This window comes from Panthera leo, chromosome C1 (assembly GCF_018350215.1).
Source record: "Panthera leo isolate Ple1 chromosome C1, P.leo_Ple1_pat1.1, whole genome shotgun sequence".
In the NCBI taxonomy this organism is placed as follows: Eukaryota; Metazoa; Chordata; class Mammalia; order Carnivora; family Felidae; genus Panthera; species Panthera leo.
Genome location: NC_056686.1, coordinates 123,464,097 through 123,486,497, shown reverse-complemented (window position 1 = coordinate 123,486,497; position 22,401 = coordinate 123,464,097). Strand labels below are relative to the sequence as shown.

Here is a 22,401-nt window from a genome sequence, read left to right as displayed (position 1 = left end):
TTAATTACAAACCTAGGAATGAAGGAAGCATTGTTGAGAGTTCTACATGTAACTGTTGAAACCTTCTCGTGCCCATCTTTTTTAGCGGTGCCTCAGGAAAGAGAAAAGGAAGCCATCAGATACAATATAAAGGAAAATGGGACCTTCAGGTCAGCCACAAAAAAATAGCTACACAAATCCAAGTAATAACTAGTAAACAGATAAATCTACCTTGGTACCGTTAAGCAATAAGACATAGAAGACATGGTGCCGTGTGAGATAGCATACCTCGGGGACACTCTGAGGCAAAAAGAGATGCCAGGAGTTTCCAGGATTCCAAAAGAATCATGTTCTGCAGAAACGTGTGCTTCCTGGTTTTTATAGGGGCTGTAAAATTGCTACAAAAGGACTCAGATTTCTTTTTAATTAAGAGCATGATATAGGAAATAAAATGTACTCCAAATGCAGATGAAAAAACTGATTCTAAAGAGGTTGTAGCTGGCACAGAGTGAAAGCAGAAATCTTGAGTGATTTATCCAAGTCACACAAAAAAATTTGTTTTGAGGTGAAATTACAGTCATAAGCATGCAGTTTTAGAGTTTATTGTTTTGTTATGACACAAAGAAAATCTACCACGAACAACCAAAGAAGCATTTTTCTGGCATCTCATGAATTGGCCAAGATAAGCATCTTGAAATAACAGAATGTACTTCTTTTTCCCAATACTGATAAAAAATTTTATTTCCACGAACTTATCACTTTCTGTTAAATGTACATACACTGTTCTAGTCAAGTAATTCAATTTATCTCAGAAACCTGTGGATTCCCTTAACACAGCAGATTGTCCATCCTTTAGATCAATAAAGCTAAAGTGACAATATTAAACCCAGCTCACTTCCATTTATGACTCCAAATCATAGGTCCAAGGCTACAAGTGCAAGTGAATCAATAATTCAGGCTTACCTCAAATTCTTGTCTGAAATATATTTTATCTTCATTAAGTCAATTACACTCACTGCAAATGTAACTGTCCTAGGTTCTTTACTGCCATAGGTTTTTCTGTTTTGTTTTGTTATGTTTTTGCCACTATCACCAAACTTCAAAGAAAATCTTTTTTTCTTGTAGCCATTTTCCAGCATATCAACTTTAGCTTTGTCTGCATGTTCTTTAGAATAAGCAACTATTTATATGGTGTTTTTTGTTTTTTGTTTTCTTTTCCTACACGGCATAAGTTTCTGTGTGGTAGAACCCAGCAGTGCAGCCACTGGGTAGATGCAAAACAGAGTTCTGTAGCTTGTGTCTGAAAGAACTCCAAACTTCTACATATATCCCTTGTCCCTTGTGGAGGGGCAGTCAGGCCACCTGTGTCTACCTGGCTGGCTCTGGTGTGTGCAGGATCCAGTCCCCTGGAGAGGATATGTTCATGTTTACTGTGCACTTACAAGGACTCATACCTCACGTCTAGCACTTTTTTTTTTTATTTTTTTTTTTAGCGTTTATTTATTTTTGAGGCAGAGAGAGACAAAGCATGAACGGGGGAGGGTCAGAGAGAGGGAGACACAGAATCTGAAACAGGCTCCAGGCTCTGAGCTGTCAGCACAGAGCCCGACGCGGGACTCGAACTCACGGACCGTGAGATCATGACCTGAGCCGGAGTCGGCGGCTCAACCGACTGAGCCACCCAGGCGCCCCAAGCACTTTAAATGCACTAAGTCATTTTGTTCTCACCGCAACCCTGTTAAGATAGGACTAAGGAAATAGTGCTCCCATAGCTCTGATTGCAGGAAGTGGCAAAGCCCATATGTTCAGCCTAAGGTTATTACACTCCAAATCCATCCCCTTCCTTTTGCGGTGTTCAGCCCCCAAGATTCCATTGGATCACTTACTGTTTTTCCCCACTGTAGCTCAGCAGCCAGGGATGAGGCTGTGGAAATCAACAGATGGATTGAAATTCAATTATTAGTTGAGATCGCAGGAAATAGAACAAAAAGGTGAGGGAGCCAATGGATTTCTTAAAACTTCTGGGAACATTCCAGTTCTGGCTAGCAAGGAAACCATGTGAGATCTCCAAAGCATATATTGGAGTCAAAACTGACTCTGGAAATCTGGAGTTGGGCTTTCTCAGAATCCATCTTATTTTGGACCCTAGAATCTCACACTTGCCAGGGACCTTATTAACAAGCATTTAATACTGAGATTGTCAACTAGCTTTGGTAATGGGCTTAATTTACTATGATTACATAAACTATTCAGCCATCACCCAGATTAATGATGTTCTAATCCAAATGCCTTTGGGATGAAGGCTTGCAGTATTCAGTTTGCCACAGGACTAACGACTCCCTGTTCATTAGGGCTGGCCTGATGCAGGCACATATCTCTGTTACCTGCCGTGCCTTTTAGATATTTGATGTTGAGGCCCTTGGTTAGTCTGAGAAAGGGCTTTTCTTTTTACAGAAGTCTTGGCATCTTAGGAAAAGATAGGGATATATCAGTGACAGCCACTGAGAAGGACTGTTACAAGGAGAAGCAGGTAGGTATGGTGGCCATTAAGCTTCAGGGAAGGAATTAGATGACACTTGAAAAGCCATCTCACGAAGCAGCTGAGACTTTCATTCTCTTGAAAGCGCTGTTTTGTGCAGTCGCTCAGTTTATAGGTAAAGGAACTGAGACAAAACCAGAATAAATTACATCTTCAAGGTCGTACGGGTAACGAGGACCAGAGTCCAGACCCCTAACTCCCAATCTGATGTGTATTCCCATGATATGCATTCCATCTTAAGCAGTTTTACCACTATAGTATCATTTTTGCATGACAAAATCAGATACAGTTTTCAACAATACTCTAGTGATGTCAGTATATGTCCTACTCCTAAGCAGTCAACATGTTATTAAATTGACTTCAATGGATAATGGTTTAGCTCTAAATGCATTAAAGCAGCTATACTCATAGGTACTATATAGAAGTAGATCCAGAATCTTCTTTAGCCCCAAATGCAGATGAAACTTACCAGGATTATAGTGTATGGATACTCCAGGGAAGTTATGGTTTGAGATCATGAAGACACACAGGGTCCTTTAGACCAGTATTGCTCAGTATATTTTGCCCTTGTATTCAGCTTTACTCTCTTACTATTTTCAATTGTTAGTGACATGTAGATTGCAAGGAAAACAGGTCTGGCTATTTTCTTGACCCACAGACCCATGTACTTTCTTATGTGAGATTAAATGTAGTCAAACTGTTGGCATCATTTTCCCCCAAATAAAATTTTATATAAGGTCTCTTTCTCATTTCAGAAGACACAACCCTATATTTTCACTGGGGTACTCGTCTTGAGGCCTGGAACATGCTAGGAAAAAAGAAAAAGAAGGATGTGAAAGAGAACAGGTGGCCCAGCCCCCACTGTGAACCAGTGATAGCATCTAAGCAGAGGAGAATTCATTTGTTTCTAACGCCTTACCAGAAGGATAGTCTAGGTCTCACCTCTATAACTGTCAGGGTCAAAATAATGGTTCTTGTAGCCAGCCTATATGTGTCATATGTCCCTTTATGTCAGCCTAGGCCGCAGCCTAGTAGTGGTAAGAGAAATTACTGTTTTTCTCTCGTGCTCTTTCCATCTGCCCAGTCTGGTTGTGCTTATGTGTGTGCACATGGGCACACATCCATGGTTTTTAATACATTTTCTTAAGATAATAACTATCTGACATCACTTACCATCCATGACTTAAGTAAAGAGAACAAGAATTTAGAACAATATAGGCAATTATGAGTTTTTATGTCAACAGATTCTCAGACCAGCTCAATTCTGTTTGTCAACAATCGTAAGACCATGGTCACATTCCTAAAGCCTTCTATTTCCCCCTCTGCCATGCGCTGATCTAGATGAGCCAAGAGCAATGAACAGTTTTCCAGGTCACTAATTCGTGTCCCTGCTAAATGAACTTTTACCATCTTAAGTAACAGTAATGGCCATTGAAATTTGGGCACCTGTACCAAAAATCTCTATAGAATAGCCTGATGTGTGTGTGTGTGTGTGTGTATTCTTTCTTTTTCTTTTCTTTTCCGTTCTTTTCTTTCTACCCATCTGAAGAACTGTTTCAAGGTATCTCAGTTTTGCTGCAAAAAAATCATCAGTGCTATTCCTTACAGGTCTCCTTTCTTGCAAACCCTCACCTGTGTGTTTCTACTTGCATTTCTTCACCTGCAGATGAGAATGATTATGTTTTGCAACACAATAGGTACTATTAATATTTATTTACCTCACAGTCAAGTTTTATTAATTACTTAATTACCAGTACTGAAAACAATTAGTGTTTGGGTGCAGAGGAGTTATAGGCATGTTAAGAGAAAAAAGTAGAATAAGTGAGACACAGAGAGAGGTTGAATTCTAAATAAAGGAAACAAGTTTAGCCTTTAATCTGAGCGGTGCCTTGGCCCCCAAAGTGGCCTCTGCCAAATGCATATTGCTCATGTGCACATACACTTTTTTTAATGTTTGTTTATTTTTGAGAGAGACAGACAGACAGACAGACATAGTGTGAGTGGGGGAGGGACAGACAGAGAGCAAGACACAGAATCCGAAGCAGGCTCCAGGCTCTGAGCTGTCAGCACAGAGCCTCACGCAGGGCTCAAATTCATGAACCATGAGATCATGACCTGAGCCAAAGTCAGGTGCTTAACCGACTAAGCCACCCAAGCACCCTTCGCGCACACACTTCTGCCCCTGCCTTGAATGTCTGCTGCCTTCCTATATCTTGGACCTGGTTGCCTAAAAGAACATGACATTTCTTTTTCTATGCTCTGCATTTGTAGGTTATAATCAGTTGTAACCATCCTATGCATAAACTCTACCCATTTAACTAAAAATATGAGGAGAGTGTAAGTTGTGCCGTGAGCCACACCTTGGCCTATTTCCCTGCCCTCTGTAAATAGAAGAAATACAACTGGATATAATGAGGCTCTGGTAAAGCTTCAGAAGCTAGAACTGTCTGGCTTCACACTTAGGTTGACACAAGGTTAATGGACAGGCACACTCACCTGTGTGACTCTTGTTTAGGGCCTGGGGATCAGAGCTGTTGCCTGATGCTCTCTCTCTTCCTTGCAGAGCTTTAGCAAGGCTGTAGCTGTCCCACATCAGAATATATAGAAGCACAAACTAGAAGTGCTGAGAAACTTAAAGCCTCAGTCACACTAACACTAGAGAATAGAATTTGGCATCATCATCATCCCGGTTACCAAAATAATCACACAGTTTATTAAGGTCATACTGTATGTGGTGCTTTGCCAGGTTATGGAATAAAAGAGTGAAAGGACAAACTACTTGTGGTGTTGTTTATTGGTCTGTCTTCTTATGCCTGCCTTTGAGGGATGTGCCATCTAATTGACAAGATAAGTCTAGAGCATGAAAGATGAAATCAGTACAAAGCAGTGTATACTAAATGTCCGGTAAGAGGTACTGAAGGCTTACTGGAGTTCAGAAAAAGTAATGGTCTTTGGGGGATGCCAGATAAATGTATCAGAGAGGAAGGGAGCCAGGGTGGCTCAGTTGTGAGCATCCAGCTTTGGCTCAGGTCACGGTCTCATGGTTTGTGGGCTCGAGCCCCACATCGGACTCCGTGCTGACAGTGTGGAGTCTGCTTGGAATTCTCCCTCTGTCTCTCTGTCCCTCCCCCTCCCCTATGTGTACACTTACTCTCTCTCAAAATAAACTTTTTAAAGAAGTGTCAGAGAGGATACAGATTTTGAAATGGACACCAGTCACAATGAACAATGAGGTAGATGAGAAGGGAACATGATGGCAAGTGGGGGCAGGGGGTAGCAGGAGTGCATGAGAGCATTTGAGAACGAAACAGCAGACAGTTGTTCTTCATATGGCAAGAGCAGATGCCTTTAAAAAAAAGAAATTAAGAAATAGAGAAATATCAAGTTTGACATGTAAGAAAGGGTCAGCTTTCAAAGAACTCTGAATTGGGACATTATTCTACTTGGTCTTCTCAACCCCCATCAAAGAGGGTGTAGACATTTAAGCACTGCACGTATCGTTATCACAAATTGGTTTGCAGGACAGCTCCTTGGTATATTCCAGAGAATCCTAAAGCCCCTGTGCCTTAGCCTCCCTCATGAAAGCTGGGGACAAGGTCTCTGTGGTCTTTGAACTATTCGAAAGTGCTGCTCCAGAAGGATGCCCAGGTACGGTTACTCAACTTCTTCCCCAGCACCAAGATGAACCCCTCCAAACACATGGAAATGCACTAGTTCAGAGCATGAGCAGTTTCAAGTGGCCTTTTAAAGCCTTCACTTCAGAGTTGCCTCTCTCTCACTAAATGCATCACTGGCTCTATTAGCCCCAGCATTGAAAATTCCAACTTGTTTCCACAAATGACAGCAAAAGGCTCTATCAAAAGTGATAGTTTCTTTAGTTCATCACATCTCTATTCACTGCAAAAACATTATTGTCCTTGTGGTTTGTGCTTTATGATTGCTTTTATGAAGACAGTGAAAAGGCAAAATATATAGGTGGAAACTTAAATTGACTTCATATCGCTAGCATTTACCATCTTCAAAAATAGCATACTAGATTAATGCACTTCTGATTTCAAGGTACTTTTTTTTTTTCAAATTGGTCTTCCCTGCACATAATAATTCTATCAGACAATGGGCTGTGGAAGAAAGCATCGTGTGTGATTTATTCCTGGGGGCTTTGAAGGATAAAAATACTGTTTTTGTACTAATGTGTCTGAAATATCAGATAAAATATGGTTATAATATGCAAGGGTGTCTTTCAGTTATGGACTTTTTTTTTCTTTCACTGTGTTTGTTGTAGGATCTAAGGGAGGAATGTGTAAAGTTGAAAACAAGAGTGTTTGATTTAGAACAACAGAATCGAACGTTAAGCATCCTGTTCCAACAGCGAATCAGACCAACTTCTGATCTACTCCTTCAGGTATGTGCTTATGTGGAAACAATCTTTGCTACTGAAATGCTATTGACAAGAAGTTACTTTAGTTTGAAAGTTTCCAGGATCTCCATAGGCAAGGCATAGTGTATCAGAACCCTGATTCTTTTCCTTTTCAAGGAATGTCTTTAAAATTGAATGTCTCTTAAATTGCTGACTTTTTAAAGCTATGTTTAGATAAAGAAATACATCAACAAATAATAAACAGGTAAAAGGGACAGAAGGTGTCCTGTAGTAAACTTTGGAATAGAGTCAGGAAATAATTGATTACTTTGGGGACTAATGTTAGTAATCTTGCGTTCCATGATAAGCAAAGAAGAGTTTTATGCAATGCCACAGCACATTTCTTCATTTCATTCCCTCTGTAGTCAAAAATTCTTCTGGGATTTGTTTTTCTTTCATACCTCTCTCTGTGCAGAGTTCCTGCTCACACACGATTCCTCCTATATCCTGCCTCAGTGTTTTCAGGTTGCCTTTATCTAAATGCTCTCCCTGAGCTCCTTCTTTACTTTCCTTCATAACATGAAAAGTCATGGAAAGTCAAGCCATTTGAATCATTTTGAAGCCATCCCTGAAAAAGCACCAGAGACTATATCTGATTTGTAGGGAGACAAATGAATTGGCAAAGGGGTCTGGAAGGCTGATCTTTGCTGTTTTCTGGGTTTTTTCAAATCCTATTAATGTGTATATTTGCTCAGACAAGCTCCCATGAGCCTTGCTTAGAGCCCTTCTGAGGCTAAGCTAGCAAAGGGTTAGGCTTCACAGGGGCAACGTACAAAAAATAATCCCCAGCTGTCTGGCCTAATTGGCTGAGAGAAAGGGAAAAGACAGAGGTATGCTCTAGACTGCACTGCCCAGCACAGTAACCACTAACCATGTGGTGCCATGGAAATTGAAAATTAAATTAAAATTAAGTTCCTGTGACATACTAGCCACATTTGAAGTGTTGAAAAGCCACATATGGACAGTGACTACCATTTTGGAAGGTGCATAAATAGGACATTTTCATCACCATAGGAAGTTCTACAGGACAACACTTTTCCATATGGCTGGGACATTGTTGCTAATTTACCCTTTGAACTTTGGTATGAACATTTTTCCTTGACTCCTCAGGGAAATAATGAGAAATTGCAGGTTATTTCAGGGAAAGAAAGATGTTTGGTAAAGCCGAACATCAAAATATAATTTCCCCCTCCCCAAATTAAAACCAGCCTCTGAATTGCACAATAGATCTCATCTCCTAAATTAATTTCCTCTCTGCTTTATCTGTTACAGCATCATTCATAATTTATGACTCAAAAATTATGCAGAAAAAAATTGGTCTATCTCTGTTTCCTGGTCCCAACCACAACAAATGTTTATCATAGAGAATCTTGCATCTGTAAAAAGTTGTATTTCTTTTGCTCTCGTATCAAGATCCAATATTATAATTACTTTTAACAGCTGTTGCATGTACATGAATTTTTCCATTTTGCTTAGTTTAACTTCAGGCTTTTTGAGAACAATGTTTAAGGATCTATCGTCTCTGTTTATGAATCATGGTGGCTTATTTCCAGAGTAAACACATGTGCCATGGATATTTAAACTTTTTCATTGGTTGTCACAAATTTCTGAAATCCGTATCCAAATGGCAGAGAATGATGCGTATGCTAACAATAGAACTCAGTGTTTATTCACTGGGTATTTTCAGCCAACCCACTTTGTATTCCTCCCCAAATAGTCTTCACTTTCGGGAGCCATTCTAATTTGAATAACATTTCTAAAAGATAGGTTGCTAATGGTTCTGTAAAGAAGAATGGTAGAAAGCGGGATGCCTGCGCTCTACCATCTATCACAGATAGACGGAGTTTCTGGCTTTTCAGGGGGTCTGTTAATTATGTGACTTGCATTTTTCATTGTCTGGTGGCACAAATACACACGGTGGAGCACTGGCTAAAAATAAAAACAGGCTGTATGTGCTTTGCACCTATGGAAGCACTTTAATTATTTGTTGAACGGAATAATGAATAAATGACACCAATATATTCTGTAAGTTGGGAGTTATTTTGCATACACCTAAGGGAAGTTTATGCCCTCACTTCTTCTGAACTTTTCCTGTCATATGTGGATGCTTTGGAGCTCCCCAGTCGTGCCCATCCAGCCGAACCTTTTGGAGTGTGTGGCTTTGGGGCATTGCAAATCCACCAGCGCCCCTGGTTCCAAACATTATTGACCTTACAGCTTCTGCCCATAGACTGGAGACTCAGTACAGTACATTTCTAACTAGTTTTCTGTATGTCATAGAAACCTGTGTTAGTTGCTCCCTGCCGAATACGGCCTAATGATTATCTACAATGTAAAGTGCCCACTTGAAGAGAAATACAGAAAGAAGATTGTTGAACCCATTATGATTTTAGGAGATAGACTGTAAAAAGTAGAAAAGGAAATAATTCATAAGAACCAGTCAGTTCTTTGTCCTGAGAAATAGAAAATGAGGTTACATAGATATTATGTAGCAATTTTTTGTGTATAGGAGAAACAAAAAAGAAGTTCTATGGGCTAGTTTACAAAAATCTGGGAAATTTATAAAGGGACCAGGTACATGCTGGAGACAGGGTGGGGGGGAGAAACTAACCTGAAAATTAAATTCTTAAGAATAGCAGTAATGTTCTGTGGTGATTCCAGTTTCCAGAATGGTATTTCTGGGACTAGGGGCGGTAACAAATCACAGTAGCAAGGCCCTTTATTAAAATAAACAAGTTGAGCTAAATTCTAAAGACTTGAGAAGCCAGTACAGCAAATAAAATTCCAAGGTAGTGTTCTTAATGGAACTTGAGTCTCTAACTAACCTTATTTGAGCCCATTAACCAACGTTCACCATTTCCTTTTGTAAATCATGTTAAACAACAGTCATTTTATCAGACATTGGAAACTGGTAGAGAACTCTTTACTAAGTGTCTTTACTTCTCTTGTGAGGTGAGTTGAATTCTTACCATAAATGAGCCATCTTTGTGACTCAGTATGTTTAGGCAAGTAGTACTTAAAATGGCAATTATGTAATTTTTAAACTACTATATAGGGATGAAATAGGGTACAGTAAGAATTGTTTATATAAAACAAAGTTGAATACTTGAAAGCCATCTATAAAGGCAAGTCACTAAATAAATGTTTATGATCAAATGAAATATAGGTGCCTAACTAAAAAAATTATGGGAGCTGGAGAATTATATTAACTGTGGAGGCATTCTGTATGCATATTGCTTCGGAAATCATTTTAAGTTCTTGTTACATTGTTAAGAAAACCCAAAACAAAGACATATGCATAGACAACGCATAAAGCATGTGTTTGATATCCCTCCCTCCTGAAAAAACAAACTCTAATAATAGGATCCCCAGGCAAAGAAGTGGCCTTGGCCCTACCAACAATGTTATTTAACAAACGCATAGTGCTTACCATATGTAGGATACTGTTCTACAGCCTTTACAATGCTCACCAGTTTAGTCTCCATTACAATCCTATGAGGCAGGAAGTATCATTGCACCCATTTTTACAAATGGGGACTGTTAGGCACAAAGTCCCCCAGCTGGTAGTTGACAGAGTGGGAATCTAAACCCATGGTCTGGCTCAGGTCCCTCCTTTCCCCCTCCCTTCTGTGCTCCCTCTATGGAATACAAATGATCATGAGGAACTTCTGATTCCATACTGTAACTGACATTTTGATTAACTGGACCATGTGATCAGGTCGGATCAGAGGGCTTCTGCAGTGAAATCACAACAAGGCAACGACCATATTTACACATTTCTGAAAGCCTCTTGATTTGTGGCATCCATGATTTTCCCCTCTCCTGTGTGTTCTGTTTTTGTCTTATTTTGGACACCGTGTAATCCTTATTCTGATAAAACATTATTCTCATATTTTTTTGCCTAACACAGTTTTTCTTTTCTTTTCCTTCTCATTGGATATTTCAAAGGGTCCTAATACCCATATCCTTAGGCCAAAATAGAAAGAAAAGAAATGACGTAATATAGATTATTCACGCAAACAGTTGAGAATCTGACAGCTTAGAACCAAGGTGTAAACATTTGCTGTCACTTCCTAGAGTGTTTTTTTTTGCTAGTGTTTTGTTTTATGGTATTATTTCATATGATATTAGAGGATTTTAAAATTCTCTTGTACTTCTGTTTATTTTTTTCTCCCCTAAATCTTTATTTTCAGAGTGTAAATCTATTTCAACAGTCTGATTTGACAGGAGAATACACTGTACACTGGCCTCTCCACCTACCCACAACAATGAATCCCATTCTCTGAGACTTAGGCTGGTGCTGCCAGCTTTCAAGGACCCCAGGGCCATGGCAGTGCTCCTGGAACTTTCCCCTTGCTGAAGCTCCGTTAGTATTGATGACCCATCCCACACAATTAAGCAGGTCATGGTCATGTATGGAATTATATAATCCTAATCTCTCATGGCAGGGATGGTGGAAGGCATGTAGTGGAAATGCCAGGAACTGTGGTTTTATGCTAACCTTTCCTTTCAATCTCTATGAGGGCAAGAACCATGCTGAATGTGGCATTTTACCTCCCACCGATATTATCACTGTTCATAATATGTATTCATTGTATGTACTTAGTGATTGTTCAACACTTAATTACAGACCTTTTTATGGGATATAATTTGAGGGGGGAAGAATTTTCTTTTGTTTGTGTTTTTTGTGTGTGCAACAATGTCATTTTCTTTATTATTTTTCCTTCCAGAGTAATTAAGATATAACTGACATACGTTGTATAGGTTTAAGGTATATAACAGAATGATTCTATACACATAAATATTATGAAATGATCACCACAGTAGGTTTAGTTAACATCCAACATCTCACATAGTTATAATTTGTTCCTTGTGATAAGAAATTTACAATCTACTTACTTAGCAGCTTTCAAATATACAATACAATATTGTCAATTCTAGTCGCTATGTTGTATATTATATATCCAGGATTTATGTATCTTATAATTGGAAGTTTTGACCACCATCACCAGTTTCCCCCAACCTCCCACCCTCAACCTCTGGCAACAACCAATCTCTTCTGTTTCTATGAGTTCTCTTTTATTGCACACCACATATAAGTGAGATCGTATGGTATTTGTCTTTTTCTGTCTTAGCATAATGACTTCAAGGTCCATCCATGTTGTCAGAATGCCAGGATTTTCTCTTTTGTGGCTGATAATATTCCATATATATACATATATATATATATATATATATATATATATATATATATATATATATGAATATATGTATATATTCCATTCTTAAGAGAAAATCTTAAGCAATCTCCATGCTTAACATGGAGCCTGACACAGGGCTTGATCTCATGACCCTGAGGTCATGACCTGAGGTGAAATCAAGAGTATCGGACACTTAACCAGCTGAGCCAACCAGGTGCCCCATATTACATTTTTTTTTGTTCATTCATGTGTCATTGGATTGTGTGTGTGTGTGTGTGTGTGTGTGTGTATCACATTTTCTTTATCCATTCATTCATTAATGAACACTTGTGCTGTTTCCATCTCTGGGCAATTGTAAGTAATGCTGAAATGAAAATGAGTGTGCAGATACCTCCTTGAGATAATGATTTTGTTTTCTTTGGACATTTGCCCAGAAGTGGCTGGATCATATGATTATTTTATGTTTAATGTTTTCAGGAACCTCCATGGTTATTTCTTGTCTTTTTGGTAATACGCATTCTAACAGGTATCAGATGATAGCTTGTGGTTTTGATTTGAATTTCGCTGGTAATTAGTTATATCAAACATGTACCTGTTGACTATTTGAATAGCTTCTTTGGAAAAATGTTTATTCAGGCCCTTTGCCCATTTTTAAATGGGGTTACTTGATTTTTTGTTATTGTGTTGCATGAGCTTCTTATATATTTTAGATATTAACCTCTTATCAGAAACATGATATGCAGATATTTTCTCCCATTCCATAAGTTGGCTTTTCTTTTTCTTTCTTTCTTTCTTTCTTTCTTTCTTTCTTTCTTTCTTTCTTTCTTTCTTTCTTTCCTTCTTTCTTTCTCTCTTTCTTTCTTTATCATTTGTTTTGCCGTGAAGAATCATTTAGTTTGATGCGGTCTTTCTTGTTTCTTTTTGATTTTGTCGCTTGTGCTATCGGTTTCATATCCAACAAATCATTACCCATATCAATTTTGAGGAGCTTTTTTTCCCCCAGTGTTTTCTTGTAGAAGTTTAATGGTTTCAGGTCTTATATTTAAGCCTGTACACTGACATTTCAGGTTGATTTTGTGCATGGTATAAAATAGGAGTTTTTATTTGTTTGTTTCATTCTTTTGCATGTGAATATCCAATTTTCTCAACACCATTTATTGAAGACTGTCTTTTCTCCATTGAGTGCTCTTGGCTCCCTTGACAGATATTAGTTGACCATATATGCATGGGGTTTTTTTGGTGGGGTGGTGGGAAGAGTCTCTCACTTTTGTTCCATTCATCTATATGTCTATTTTTCTACCAATAACATTTAAATTCAGTCCTGTAGCTTTGTAATATATTTGAAATCTGGAAATGTCATGCCTCCAGCTTACTTCTTTTTTCTCGGGCTTATTTTGGCTCTCCGGGGTCTTTTGTGGTTCTAAACTAATTTCAGGATTTTTTTTCTATCTCTGTAAAATATACCACTGAAATCTTGATAGAGATTTTATTAAACCTATACATGATTTGGGGTAATATGGACATTTTAACAAAATTAGCTTCTCCAATCCAAGAGCATCAGTATCTCCATTTATTTGTGTTTTCTTTCATTTCTTTCTAAATTTAGTGTTTAATAGTTTCAGTTTGGAAATTTTTCACCTTTTTGGTTAGATCCATTTGTAAGTATTTTATTGGTTTCATGATATTGTTACTGGGATTGTTTTCTTCATTTCTCTTTCTGATAATTCATTGTGTGTAGAAATGCTACTCATGTTTTATGTTGATTTTGTATCCTGCAACTTTACTGAATTCATTAAGTCTAATTGCTTGTTGGATCTGCAAATAGAGACAGTTTTACTTGGTTCTTTCTGATTCCATTGGCTTTTAGTTATTTTTCTTGACTGAATGCTCTGGTTAAACTTCCAATACTCTGTTGAATATGGGTGGTGAGGGTGGGCACCGTTGTCTTGTTCCTAATTTTAGAGGAAAAATCTTTCACCAGTGAGAATGATGTTAGCTTGTGGTGTTTATTATGTTGAGGTATGTTCCTTCCACACCCAGTTTGTTGAGAGTTTTTATCATAAATGAACATTGAATTTTGTCAAATGCTTTTTCTGTCCCTACTAAGATGATCATATGATTTTATCTTTTATTTTATTAATGTGATGTATCACTTCTATTGATTCTCATGCATTGAAACTTTTGTGCCTTAGGGATCAATCCCAGCTGATCATGGTGTATGATCTATTTTATTTGCTGTTGAATTTAGTTTACAAGTATTTTGTTGAGATTTTTTTGTCAACATTCATCAGGGATATTGGCCTGTAGTTTTCTTTACTGGTAGTATCCTTATCTGTCTTTGGTATCTTGGTAGTGCCAGCTTTGTAAAGTGAGTTTGGGAGTGTTCTATAAACTCCAGTTTTTTGGAAGAATTTGGGAAGAATTGGCATTAATTCTTCTTTAAATGTTTAGTCAAATTCACCAGCAAAACCATCTGGTCCCAGGCTTTTCTTTATTGGGAAGTTTTGGATTACTGATTCAATTTCTTTACTCATTACCGGTCTTTTCAGATTTTCTATTCATGATTTAGTTGTACTAGGTTGCATATTTCTAGACATTTTTCCTGGGTTTTTTTCTCTGGGTTGTCCAATTTATTGGCACTTAACTGTTCAGAGTAGTTTCTTATGATCCTTAGTATTTCTTTATTATCATTTATAATGTCTCCTCATTAATTTATATTTTTTTATTTGAATACTCTGTCTTTTTTCCTTGGTTAGTCCAACTAAATGTTTACAAATTTTGCTTATCTTTTCAAAAAGCCAAACCTTAGTTTTGTTATTCTTTTATATTGTTTTCCTGTTCACTATTTCATTTACTTCTCCTCTAATATTAATTACTTCCTTCCTTCTGCTAACTGTGGGCTCAATTTGTTCTTTTTTTCTACCTCCTTGGGGGTTAAGTTTGGTTACTTATTTGAGATTGTTATTTTTCCTTGATGCATGTGTTTATCACTGTAAAAATCCCTCTTAGAACTGCTTTTTCTGTGCCCTACAAGTTTTGATGTGTATTCATTTTTATTTGTCTCAAGATACCTTTTTTATTTATCTTTTGAGTTCTTCTTTGATCCATTGGTTGTTCAGGAGTGTATTGTTTAATTTTCATATATTTGCAAGTTTTCTAATTTTCTTCCTGTTACTGATTTTTAGTTTCTTACTAATGTGGTCAGAAAAAGTGCTTGGATGATTTCAATATTCTTAAATTTGCTAAAACTTGTTTTCTCACATATGATCTATCCTAGGAAATATTCCCTTGGTGCTTAAGAAAAATGTGTATCTTACTATTGTTGGATGGAATGTTCTGTGTGTGTCTATTAGGTCCATTTGGTCTATAGTGTTCAAATCTGCTGTTTCCTTATAGATTCTCTGTATGTAGGATCTATCAATTGTTAAGAATGGAGTGTTGAAGTTCTCTATTATTGTACTGCTATCTCTCTGCCTTTAGTTATGTTAACATATTCTTTATATATTTGAGTGTTTCGATGTTGGGTGCATAAATATTTATAATTATTATATATTCTTGATGGATTGACCCCTTTATAATTATATAATGACATTATTTGTCTCTTTTGGCCATTTTTAGCATAAAGTCCATTTGTCTTAAATAAATATAGCTACTTGTTTTTTTTTCCTGGTTTACCATGGTTGAAATACCTTTTTCCATCCTTTTACTCTCAATCTATGTGTGTCTTTAAAGCCAAAATAAGTCTCTTGTGGGCAGCATATCATTGGATCTTTTTTATAAGACTCAATTCAGCCATCCTAAGTTTTTTAATTGAAGAATTTAATCACTTTATGTTTAAAGTAATTATTGATAGCTAGAGACTTACTATTACCATTTTGTTAATTGTCTTTTAATTTTGTAGGTGTTTTGTTCCTTGCTTTTTATCTTGCTATTATCTATTGTGATTTTTTGACTTCCTGTAACAGTATGCTTTACTCCTTTATCATAATCTTTTGTATAACTGCTATAGGTTTTTCCTTTGTAGTTACCGTGAGGCTTATCTGAAATATTTTATATTTATAATATCCTGTTGTAGGCTGATAACAATTAAACTTGGGTAGCAGATGGGAGCTTTACACTTTCTTTTCTCCTTGTCACATTTTAGGTTATTGATTTTAAAATGTACATATTTTTATATTGTATATTCAATAACAAATTATTGTACTTATGTTTATTTTTAATGCATTTTCTTTTATGTTAAAACCAGAGTTGTAAGTGGACATGCACCATCATTATAATAATAGAAAATCTGTCTTTGACTACATATTTATCATTACCAGTGAATTTTGCACATACAGATATGTGTTTTTATAATGTTAATTAGCATACCTTTATTCCCATGTAAAGAACACCTTTTAGCATTTCTTGTAAGACAGTTTTAGTGGTGATGAACTCCCTCAGGTTTTGTTTGTTTAGGAAAGTCTTTATCTCCTTCATTTCTGAAGGATGGCTTTACTAGGTATAGTATTTGGGGTTTAGTTTTTTTTCTTTCAATATTTTTAATATAGTGTGTCATTTTTCCTAACTTGCAAAGTTTCTATTGAGAAATTCACCCATAGCTTTATGGAAGTTCCCAGGCATGTGACATGTCACTTTTCTCTTGCTACTTTCAAAATTATCTGTCTTTGACTTGAAAAGTTAGTTATTATGTGTGTCAGTGTAGCCTTTTCAGGTTCAGCCTATTGAGGAGTTTTTGATCTTCATGAATTTGGATGTCCATTTCTCTCCCCAGGTTTGGGAAGTTTTCAACCATTTTTGCTTTAAATATATTTTCTGTCTTTTTCTCTTTATCTTCAACTTCTGGGATTTTCCTAATGTGTTTATTGTTCTTTCTTGACTATGTGCCATAAGTGCTATATGCTTTCTTCACTCTTTTTTATTCTTTTTTTCTTTTTGCTCCAATGACCGGAGAATTTCAAATAACCTGTCTTCCAGTTTACTAATTCTCTCTTCTCCTTGGTTGAGTCTATTGCTGAAGCTCTCTGCTGAATTCTTCAGTCATTGTATTCTTCAGCTTTATGATTTTTGTTTGTTTGTTTGTTTGTTTTTTGGATGGTTTCTTCATCTTTGCTAAACTTCTCATTTTGCTTATGCATTGTATTTCTAATTTTGTGTAGTTGCCTGTGCATTCTTGTAGTTTACTAAACTTCTTTAAGAGGATAATTCTAATTGTTTGTCAGGAGGTTTATATATCTGAATAGGTTTCTGAAGAGGTTTCTGAATATCTTTGGTAGCATTCTTGGGCAAGGCGAGCTGGTAGCAAGTGGGGTTTGCTCTGAGGGGGGTCTCCATTTGGGTGAGGCACTGATCTAGACCTTAGGTTGGAAGTGTCACTAGCTGTGAACAGTTGGATAGAACTGTTGGCTTGGGTCCCTTCCAAAATGCAGCTGGAGGATGGGCTCCACATTTGCTGATTAGGCTTTCTAATTGGGTGGGAGTGGGTGCTCTACATAGCAGTTGAGCAAGCCTGTGAATTTTCTTCCCTGCCTAGGCAGGGACATAGAACAGGGTCCAAAGTTGTTATACGTTGTTAGTTGTGGACCAGAATCAGGAAAGACTGTTCACTGAGCTCCTAGTCAGACAGGGCCATCCGCTCTGATGATGGGCAGAGCTGCTGGCTGGGTTTTCTAAGTACCACTACAAAACATGGCTCTACAGTGGGCCATGCAACCTCCTGATGCTCTAGTTATACTTCCTGGGAAGGTAAGATGGAGATCTATACTCAACAATAGGTGGGGCCTTGAGCCCACTTCCTTGCCTTGCTGGCACAGCAGAACAGGTTTCAAAGCTGGGAAAACTCACTAACCAAGGACTCAAATCAGGCATAACTGTACACCAAGTTTCCTGGCAGTATGAGGCCACCAGCTGGTCTCTGCAGATGGTAAGAGCTGCTGGCTGAGCTCTCTGTTCAAATGCCATTATAAGTGGCATTGTAGGATGGGCACACAGCTTCCCAGGTGCTCTGGTTAGGTTTCCTTGTCAGGTGGAGCTGGAAGCTACAATAGTAATTGGGGCTACAAATCTGCTCCACTGTCTGTGTGGGATAGCAGAACAGGTCCAGAGGCTGGCACTGCTCATTGTTCAGGGACCCATACAGGACAGAACTGCATACTGAGTATTCTGGCATGAGGTCACTGGCTTGTCTCTGCAGATAGGCAAACCCACTGGCTGGAATCTCAGGTGCCATTGCATGAAGGAACTTGGTCTGCCCAGATCCAAGCACTGGTGACTGTAAGCCTTGCCCCTCTTTTCTGTCCCAATCTGATCTCCAGTGTTCAAGCTCCACAGAGTCCTCTGCAATCCCCATGGGATGAGACCCAAATGAACCTCTCAGGCAGTGACCCACAATGCTGAGGGACCTGGATGTCTATCTCAGGCTCTTTTTTCTCCCACTGGAGAAACCATAGGCTCCAAGGGCCCTCTTGGTGCAGTGGTCTGTCAGTCTTTTGGAGAGTTGATGCAGTCACAGTGTAGTTGTTTCTCTTACCCTTCCAGTGTGGTCTTTCTTGGTCTCTGTAGTCCAAAGGGCTGCTTCCGCCTCACTCCTGTATTTGGGGACTTTCATAATGGTGTCCTATCTAGGGATGGTTGGTCTTCTTGTGAGGGGAACTGAAGTCAGGAGCAACCTCTATCACCATCTTGATCACATCACTATTGAGGAGGATGTTTCTTTTTTTTTTTTTCATTCTTTTTTTTTTCCAATATATGAAATTTATTGTCAAATTGGTTTCCATACAACACCCAGTGCTCATCCCAAAAGGTGCCCTCCTCAATACCCATCACCCACCCTTCCCTCCCTCCCACCCCCCCATCAACCCTCAGTTTGTTCTCAGTTTTTAAGAGTCTCTTATGCTTTGGCTCTCTCCCACTCTAACCTCTTTTTTTTTTTTTCCTTCTTGAGGGGGATGTTTCTAACTGTGATAAGATTGTAATCTTAGTTTGAAGATTATGCCATTTTCTGTCCACTTAGGTATATTTTTCCATTAGTTTCGCTGTAGCTAGGTACCCAGTTTATACTTTTAATCCTTTCTTTATTTCTGAGAAGAAGGATTTTTTTTAGGCGTTTACACTCTTTGCTACCTTAGAACTTGTGATTGCATAAAGAACACAGCCGCGCAGAACTACCCAGAGCTGAACAATCAATTAACAACCAACATGAAGGTACCTTCTCCAGGGTATTTGGTCATTCTGAGAATTAGAAGACATCAACCAGTTAAATGTTTTTAACTGTACATATTTGCTTTTTAAAAGGTGTGCACACCTGCCTTTAGGGTACTTTCTAAATATACAGAGTTGAGGTGAAAAGTGAGATGAAAAGAAGTAATTAGGAGACTTTAGAATAACACAAAAAGCATCAAGGGAGAAGGAGGTGAGTGGGTAAAGGACTGGATAAAGAATGGGACAATGGTTCTTCACTTCTGGAGCTGGAGGCTTTTCATTCGGATTGATTGGGCCTCTCTTGAGCCACAAGCTAAGAAGGAGTCAAGAGAAGTGGCAAAAAAAAAAAAATCCATACATATTTAGAGCAGCTACCTGGCTTCCCACCCTGCAAAGATATAAATTTGCCTTATGAGTTTCTAAAATTGATCAGCTCTTCCCTCAGGACTGTTCTGTGCCAGGTGTGGAGGGGCCTCTGGCTCTGCTCTATGGACTCGGTGTCTAATTTAGAAATAACCACAGGATGACAGGAGGAGTCTGTCATGATATTGTAGGGATGGTGAGTGACACCAGAGCCTGGATGGCAGAGCACCGCCAGTGGTGATTTGTTATCCTGCGTGATCAGAGAACTTTGGTGGCTTCATTGTGGGTATCTGTTAAACGTGAAAACATAGTAGGAATGTGCGGCAGGGGTTCTCATGCAATAAGCTCTGGGAAGGGTATTCACTTGTCTGGAGTATGGAGAATGGCCTTTCTGAGAAGCAAAGGACACTTTGAAAGATCACACAGCTTCTGCAGGGCAGGGTTCTCAATTATTAGATGCCCCATGCAAGGTTGGTTTGGAATCAAGTAAGAGTAGCAGAGAATATGGGGAAGAATCTTCAGGTTATGGCAAGATGTGATTTTCCCCTCTTTGTAATGTATCCAAGGCCGTCTATAGACTTGCTTCACCCCCAACAACTTCATTTTTCTTTTTTTTTCCCTTTCTGACACAAATTCTTTACTTTAGCCAAGCAGAAACACTTTTCACTCCACAGAGCATAACATAGGTTTTCCTTCAACTGTTCCATTTTGTATGTCATTCCCCTGTTGGAAATGCTGTTCCTCCCACCCCTCCCATCCACCCCTGCTATCCCTCTTCTTTCACTTAATCAATCTGAAGCACCAAATGTAGGTTAGTGCTGGGGATTCGGTGGTGAAATGCATTTCCTCAGCAGTTGTAGTCCATAAGTACCAAGGAGAATGTGGTGCTGTGGTGAGAGGCGCATGAGATGCTACAGGGTCAGGGCAGCAGGGCAGGAGGACTAACCCTGGTGGGTCAGGGGCTTTGGGAAGGACTAACAGAGGAAGGAATGCCTCCTTGTGAGTCTAGAAACATGAATAGACGTTTGTTAGGGGACGAGGAAGAATATAAACACAAGCCTGAAGAAACAGCCTGTGCAAAGATGTGAAGGCATGGGGAAGGTCTCCCTCCTCCTTCCAATCCTGTTTTATATGTATATGCTTTGGAAGTGCTCCTGGAATAAAATCATTCCATCCCCACCCCTCCGTGTCCTACACACACCTTGCTCACCAGGTTCCAGGCTGTACTGATATGTCACCTTGTAAGTAGGCTACTTTATTTTCATACGTGTTTACTCTTCATTCCCAAGTCAGTTGGCCCTGGCCTTAATTGTCCATGTATCATGTCTAAATGCTGTGTTATGATGTGCTTCTTGTCACCATTATGTAACGGTCAGGGGTACAAGTGGTCTTTTATAAGGAAGTCAGGGTATGACTGCTAGTCTTCACTTGCTTGCTTTAGCTTTTATCTTCATAGGGACCACAACCTTGCCTTATTGACCTTAGAATCTTCCCAGTACTTAACTTAAACAAAGGTGAGCCTCAGTAAATGTAGAGTGAATTAAGGATTGAGTGAATCTCTGAGGCACATGGAAAGGCTTGCCAACAGAGGAGCTTAGAAGGAAATGGCTTCACAAATGAGGCCACCATGAGGAGTGGAAAAGAAAGAAGGAAGTGTGCACAGTCCTTAGGGTACTGTGCACACAAGAGAAGAAAGACTTTGCAATATTGTGTTGAGATAAGCTGGAACAGCTGAGGAGAACTTCATCTCTCCTTTTAAGTGAACTGTAGTTTTGTTGACGTTGTTTCTTTTGTTTTTTGCATTTGCTTTATGTCTTCTGTTGCCAGTGAGACCTCAGGGTCTCATCTGTGTTTCATCTTGGAATTGTTTGTTCCCTGGAGCTGTAGAGAATTTTGTTGCATAGATATGCCTTTAGCCGAGGAACTGATGTTTCTATATTTTTTCAGAGGTATGAGTTTTTCTCTCTCCTGTCCCAACCCCCTACCCAAATTTTAAGTTACTTAATGGAAGGCACCTGGCTTCATGTTCTTTGTAGCCTCCTAAAACTAGATGTGTCCCAAATATCGCTTTCAAGAGCGTACAGCTGCCTCTGCATAAACCATCCTCCTACCTGAGACATTGAAAAATCTCAAGCCATAAGACCAACATGGCGAACTGAAATGCCATGAGGGGCTGAGCCAGTCGAAGGAATAAGCAAAGGACTTTGTGTACTCCACTGCCAGCTCCAGCCAGTTGTGACCACATAGAAATGCTGATGAGGTGTTTCCATAGCTTTAGGTATTTTAACAACCTGGAAATGCAGACTTTTGTGGTCAGTCTCTCAATTTTTAAACATAGGCACCCAACTTAACTATTTGGTAATACCAAAGAGCTCCAATAAAACATCTGTGGGTTGTATTTGGTCTTCAACCTGCTTTTCTTTCTTGGCTCTAGAGAGGGTGGGTTTATCTTACAATATGATGTACATGCTCAGAACACCTGGTACAAGACTTCACAGTCATATTCCCAGTACAGCCAGAATATATTGCTGTATTCATTATTTCAGCAACAATTCATTGATCACCTACTGAGGACACAGGTTTTCTTTTTTTTTTTTTTTTTCAATAAGGAGACAGGTAATATGAATAAACAATTGTGCGATCGAGTAGTAAATGAGACAAATATTTACGAGTTGAGAAAAGAATGATTAACACTATCTGGGGTG

The 22,401-nt window shown here is 38.7% G+C and overlaps 1 protein-coding gene across 1 annotated transcript in view; it reads left to right on the top strand.

Moving 5' to 3' along the window:
• Positions 1-22,401, top strand: part of NCKAP5 (NCK associated protein 5) — a 729,314-nt gene that overhangs the window by 533,419 nt on the left and 173,494 nt on the right. Inside the window, exon 9 of the mRNA XM_042948658.1 lies at positions 6,801-6,920. Within this exon, the coding sequence (XP_042804592.1) occupies positions 6,801-6,920 (120 nt within the window). The remainder of the gene's footprint in view (positions 1-6,800; positions 6,921-22,401) is intronic.